Source organism: Dromiciops gliroides, chromosome 1 (genome assembly GCF_019393635.1).
Source record: "Dromiciops gliroides isolate mDroGli1 chromosome 1, mDroGli1.pri, whole genome shotgun sequence".
In the NCBI taxonomy this organism is placed as follows: Eukaryota; Metazoa; Chordata; class Mammalia; order Microbiotheria; family Microbiotheriidae; genus Dromiciops; species Dromiciops gliroides.
Genome location: NC_057861.1, coordinates 69,149,720 through 69,156,236, shown reverse-complemented (window position 1 = coordinate 69,156,236; position 6,517 = coordinate 69,149,720). Strand labels below are relative to the sequence as shown.

At 37.5% G+C, this 6,517-nt stretch overlaps 1 protein-coding gene across 1 annotated transcript in view; it reads right to left on the bottom strand.

Moving 5' to 3' along the window:
• Positions 1–966: 966 nt before the first annotated feature.
• LOC122745454 (adhesion G protein-coupled receptor E3-like) overlaps positions 967–6,517 on the bottom strand; it is a 45,685-nt gene continuing 40,134 nt past the window's right edge. The window contains exons 16-18 of the mRNA XM_043990780.1: positions 5,450–5,630; positions 2,896–2,991; positions 967–1,938 (exon numbers count right to left, since the gene is read on the bottom strand). Coding sequence (XP_043846715.1) covers positions 1,924–1,938; positions 2,896–2,991; positions 5,450–5,630 — 292 coding nt within the window. The 3' untranslated portion in view covers positions 967–1,923. The remainder of the gene's footprint in view (positions 1,939–2,895; positions 2,992–5,449; positions 5,631–6,517) is intronic.

Genomic DNA, 6,517 nt, shown 5'->3' with positions numbered 1-6,517 from the left:
ACCTCTATGCTCTCCTTTCTCTTCTCTTCCTCCTAGATTCTCTGGCCTCATTAAATTCTTAACTGTAAAATGGGGATAAGGCATCTACCTCAGGTTGCTTATAGGTCTGTTGTGAGGAACATGTTCTGTAAACCTTAAAGTTCTAGATTTTGTCTCTGGCCACTTCAGTTTCATAACTGACTAGGGATGTGGTTTAGCTGGATAAAACTGTAAAGTACTTGGGGACATAGCAGAAGAAAGATTTATTTATTTATTTATTTGAATTAGGAGAAATGTGTGAGTAGTTGAGAACACTACTGGCTTTTCCTTGACTCTAGTCAAAGTCTTGCTAAGAACTGGAGCAATCAGTCCATAACTTATGAACTGTCCCACCTCCCCCATGCAGTTCTACTGATCTGTGACTGATAGCTGAGCTGTGACTCAGGAAGGTATCAAGGTAATCACCTGGGTAACTTTCTGCATAATTTAATTATTGAATTAAATATTAAAGCACATTAACTTTTTTCACCTTCACTTAAGTCATCATAATTACCATCTTTGGCAGGGTCCTTTGATTTTTCTGGTAGTATTCCCAAACACTTCTATTTCAATTCAACAAACATTTAGTATTGGCAACCAAATTTCTACCTGCTTTCTCTTTTGCTTGCATGTACTTTTACATTCTGGAATAGAAGAGTATTAGATCTCATTTAGAGTGCTTACATTCCACTATCCTCTTTTGTTGGCAAATGCCACAACCTTGTGGATGGTGAGGATATTGATACTAAAGATTATTATAGCCATATTTTAATTTTACAACTGTAAGCATAACTGGAAATTCTAATTTTAATGTTCCTTTGTTTGGCATCAAATCTTTATGGTTTATTCACTGACTCCTTCCAGGTTTACTGCAATGCGAGATTCTTGAAGATGATAGACTCTTGGATGCCAGATCAATGAGATTAAGACAGCAAAAACTTAGTTTTATTCACTTTCATGCATGTAACTAAGTCAAAATGGTATACAGATTGATAAACACAATACTGAGAGATAACTCACTGATAGCAATTATTTCAGTATTGCTTACAGTTTATAAACTTACAAAGTAACTACAAGAACTGATAAATAACTGAATGGGTTAAATTACCAAACTTTATTTGTGAACTGATTATTTGGAAATAACAACATGAAAACCATGTCATTCCCAGGCTAGCCCACAAAACCCTGTTTGATCCATAGCATAGCTGAAATGCTATATATTTGCAATAAAAGAACAGACAATATTATTCCAATACCAATATTGAAAGTAAAAACTTATAAAATCAGAAAAGGAGAAAGTGAGAAGATGTTGGAATTGTTTATATAGGAAAGGAAAGGGGGGGTCAATGGAGTGATTTATATAGAGGAGATAGCCCACTGATAATCCCCAGCTTCTTTTCTAGTTCCTAGCTTGTCAATGTCTAAAGAGCCTCCAGCTTTCATATCCCTCTGAGGAGCTAATTGGGTGGGAGAATAGATATTATGTAATGCTCTCCCAAGCCTTCCTTTCCCTAATCGTGTGCATCCTCTGAGTGGCAGGTACCTTTGCATCTCCAAACCCTCCTCCTTGCTCACCTCCCCACTTCCCAATCTCATTCGGGAAAAAAATCACCAACCAGGGGAAAAGGTTAATAATAGATAATTGCAGGTCAGATGCATGAAGATGTTGAGTGTGTCACTGTAGACATAACATAGACATTACGATTATAAAGTAAATCTAACAACACGATCTACCCAAAGCATCAAAGCTCCCATTTCTTTAAGCACACAGCAAGAGGTGGTACTTCCTAAATATACCACTGATATATTTTCTTTCTTCTGATCCTCCAGGAGCTGGAGTTTACTGATGGAGTGAGCAGTGAGATCCTTTCCGGGAGAGATGGCATCTTTTTTTCCTTCCACACTTCAATTATTTTCCATCTGTGGTGATGAGGGAAGATGCACAGGGAGAGTAGCAATAAAGTGAAAGAAAGGAGGTGGGTAACATAAGTGAGACAAAAAGATATTGAAAATGAATAAGAAGGTAACTTGAAAGCACAAAACTTTTGTCCAGAGGATGAAAAATGAGGTCTATAAAAATTCGAACCTTTATACAAACAAGTTTATATATCTGAATCAGATGTGATGAATCAGAGCTTCACTTTTAAATGTTTGTGTTTAGACCTATTTGGTAGAGAGCCACATGTGACTAGCATGTTAATAAGCAAATGGTTTATTAGTTTTATATTTGTAACTTCTGAACTTTAACACACATCAATAAACCCAACTTCAATCTAGATTGTTTTCATTTCAGTTGCAAAATTCTTACAGGAAAGGCCTAAAAACTATTCAGGAGCCTGGAGCAAGACTTGGAAAAATATATGCCATGTTTGTACAATGTTCTGTGACAGATTTTCTAGTCCACGTGAGATCTTGTGAAGTGGTACTGTCCAATGTAGATATGTGCTGAGGTGCATGAAATTTTACACACTCCCCCACTCATGGGGATGACAAATCTGGCAGGGTATGTAGAGCCAAAGTCAAGTATACCCTTTATCATCCCTTCCTTTCAGGAGTTACTCTTCCTGTTGCAAAGGATTTAATTTTCTATGGTTAAACTAAACTTACTTTAAAGTAAAATTTGAAAATTAATTCAGGTTTCTATTGGTTTCTACAACTTAAGATGGCTTCCATATGAAATACAAAAACTACTTTCAATATTTCTAGCAATTTTACTTTGGGTCTTGGAAAGGTATTAGGAGAAATTGCCATTCCTAGCCTATTATGGAACAGTGACCAGGTCACACTATTCTTGGCAAATCAGGGAACAAGGACCTCCAACAAACTTGAGGTATTTGATTTGGACAATAATATTGAGTGATAAAGAAATAGTCTTACCATTTTGGTGTGGTTAGTTGAAGAAGATAGCACATAAATATCTGTTTCAGTTTTTATCTTAATTCTCTTAAAGCATTTCTTAAATTCCTCTCGGACCTGAAGATTCAGAAGGACAGAGAATTAAGTTTTGTCAGGGAGGATAATTTTAGCAGCCACATCACTGAAATGGAGGTAGGAGTGTGTGTGTGTGTGTGTGTGCGTGCGTGTGTGTGTGTGTGCGTGTGTGTGTGTGTGTGTGTGTGTGTGTGTGTGTGTGCACTAGCATCTGCTTTTTCATTAACATTCTGTATGACTTAGACAAGGTTTATTAGAGTTTAGGCCACATTGTCTGAATGCCAAATGTACACTTGCCTAAAAGACCATTTTACTTAAAACTCACATAAAGTCAGTTCTCAAATTGAGTTCTATGTGCCCCTGGCCAAGTCACTTAACTCTGTTTGCCTCATTTTCTCCATTTGTAAAATGAGCTGGAGAATAAAATTACAAACTACTCCAGTGTCTTTTCCAAGAAAACCCCAAAAGGGCACATAAAGAGACAGATATGACTGAAAAAAATTACTAAATAACAAAAAAACAGTTTAATGGATAAAAACTCAGCTTTGGAGTGAAGAAGATCAAGCTTCAGGTTTTTCCTCTCACAAATCTAGTTATGTGACTGAAGATAAGTCCCTTAACTATTCAGTGTCCTTGGCAGGTATGACTCTGAGTCACAGACAAGTTGCTGATCTACACTGATGAAGAGAATTTCCATACTAGGAGTTCCTCATACTTATGAAATCACAGATAAGGACCTCCTTTCTGAAAAAAAAAAAAAGTATTACATTGATACACTAGATGGGAGATCTAGGACCAGGTGTCATTTGTCCCTGTTTCTTTTTCTACAAGAAAGTCCCTATATTAGGAGCTGTGTGGGGGAGTAGACAAGAGTTTATATAAGGTAGGACAACAGATGAGACAGTTCCAGACATTTTGTACAGATGTTAATTCTGCTGTGCACTATATATATATATATATATATTTTGCGAGGCAATGTGGGTTAAGTGACTTGCCCAGGGTCACACAGCTAGTAAGTGTCAAGTGTCTGAGGCTGGATTTGAACTCAGGTCCTCCTGAATCCAGGGCCTGTGCTTTATCCACTGTACCACCTAGCTGCCCCTGTGCACTATTTTTAGTGATGGAACTATGAATTAGGCATCTGAGCGTCTGGGGGTGGGAGGCAGGATTAGGTGGCTAGGTATTTGGACTCCAAGGAGGGTCAAAACTCTACAGGCAATCTTTTACTGGGTCTCTACAGGCAGATGCAAAGAAATATCCCCTTCCCAGATGAACTGGCAGAGTTTTGCTATGAGCATGTTATATCGCCAGGTGACTTCTCCTTATTGCCATTGACAGTTTGGCAAAGAGGATTAGATAAATATATCTTTTATTAAATGCTTCCTGTGTTTGTATTGTAATCCTTCTGAGAAAAAAATATATTATAATCAGGAAAATGCTTTAAAAAGATGAAAACAGGGGGCAGCTAGGTGCCACAGTGCATAAAGCACCAGCCCTGGATTCAGGAGGACCTGAGTTCAAATCTGGATTCAGACACTTGACACTTACTAGCTGTCTAACCCTAGGCAAGTCAGTTAACCCTCATTGCCCTGGAAAAAAAAATAAAAAAAGAAAAAGATGAAAACAGTGAAAACTTCATGGAAATGAAGAAAAATTTGACCAAAAGGTTACTGCACGTTCTACCAAGGACTCTCTCTCCATCAAAAGAATGAGTTAAGGGAATCATAACAGAATCTTCATTGTACAGCTATCCTTTCCACATCATGACTTTTCCCATCATGGTTTCAGTATATCATGGGTTGCCATAAGAAATTAAATGGGGATTTTGGGGGTGTTTTGAGGAAGCTGCAGATGACACAGGAAAATTTTAGAAGCTCAGAAATATATAAAAGATATGTATAGTATTGTATAATATCAACCCAAATTATACCATAAAGTCCTGTAAAAACCCCATAAAAGAAAAAGAAAAATTGCACTTCTTCTCTGGTACAAAGGGAGGATCAAAAATTTTTATCAGGATTTTCCAGATCATAGGAGTGCCATGAGCCTACCTCCTGCCATGTGGAAGGCATGACTGTAGAATCAAGTGACAGGAAATTAGAAAATTGAAAATAAGGGAATTCTTTGGTCAGAAGGAGCATCTCCCCTGAAGAAAACTTTCTAGAGAACACATTCTATCAGGAAAGAAATAGACAGTGTGTAGCCATCAAATGGGGGCAAAGAATATCAGTTATAAGGAGTCAAATTTGGCCTTGAAATAAGGAAACACTTTCTAGGAACTGGAACTATCCCAATGTGAAGGAGACCATCTCAATGGGCAGCAGGATGTTTTCATGCAAAGGCCAGGTGACCATTTGTAGGTCAAGGTATAGAGGGGACCTTTCAGGTATGGATTGGAATAAATGGTCACTGAAGTCCTTTCCACTCTGAGATTCTATTGAATCTGTTATGCTTGGAAATGGGACTCTTCATGTGTGAGAGAATGAAAGCTTTGTATCACCTGGTGGCTGAGGACACAGTGTACCAGGAAGATGTAGACCCCCTGCAGGGAGTTGATGATGGTGAAGGTATAGGCGATGACTGATTGGACTGGTGTAGCTATCGATTCAATCAGGAAGAAGCCAAGACTCCAGGAGCAGCCCAGGATGAAGAGCTGAGCTAGGGCTTTAATTGCCAACATCCTATAAAAACCAAGAGGTAGAGATTCATATTTTATGTTTTATCTTATAGCCAACTCAATACCTCCTATTCTCACTTGGTTGTTATCCTCTGTTCTCATAGAGGACCACAATGACATCACTATGTTGGGGTCAAGGTGTTCAAGTATGCTTGATCAAACCTATGTGTGCTTGGAAGGCTTACCACAGGTGCAGCACAAATAGTCCATATCCTATTATCAAACGAGATAATTTTTATAAAAAGCACTGAGCACAGTGCCTGGCACATAGTAGTTCTTATATAAATGGGTTTCCCCTCTTCTTTCCCCTTTCTCACATTCTTGGGATCATTTTCAACCACTCTTCTTCAATGCTGCCTTTGCAGGCATAAATAACCCAAGCTTTGCTCATGTTCAAGTAATACCACTATGGAAGAGACATTTGGGTAAATGAATTAATAATACAGAGTTGAAAGTTCTGGCAGCTAATTAAAAAGGAGCAAATTAAATGTGCATTTAAAATTGTTATTGTATTATAGCTAGAGCTACCCATTCTTGTACAATAGATAAGTTCCTTAAAAAGTAGTAAATGAAACTATACTTCTGGTATATACAGTTATTTTTTAAAAGAAATATATCTTGTTCTCCGTCTATTGAAATGTTCATAATTTTAGTGATTGCAAAGTTTATGATAAAAAAGAACATTTAAATTTAAAAGGATCGTTCAAAAATTCATATGAGACAAATATTAAAATGAATCACAAAATTTACAAGGTGGAAGAAACCACAGTGGTCATCAGTACTACTTCATGTAAGTAGTGCAAGTTTTACCCTCAAGGGGTAAAACAGATTTCCCATGATGGGAAACTCATTACTTTCTGATGCAGTCCATTACACTTTTCCCATTGTCTC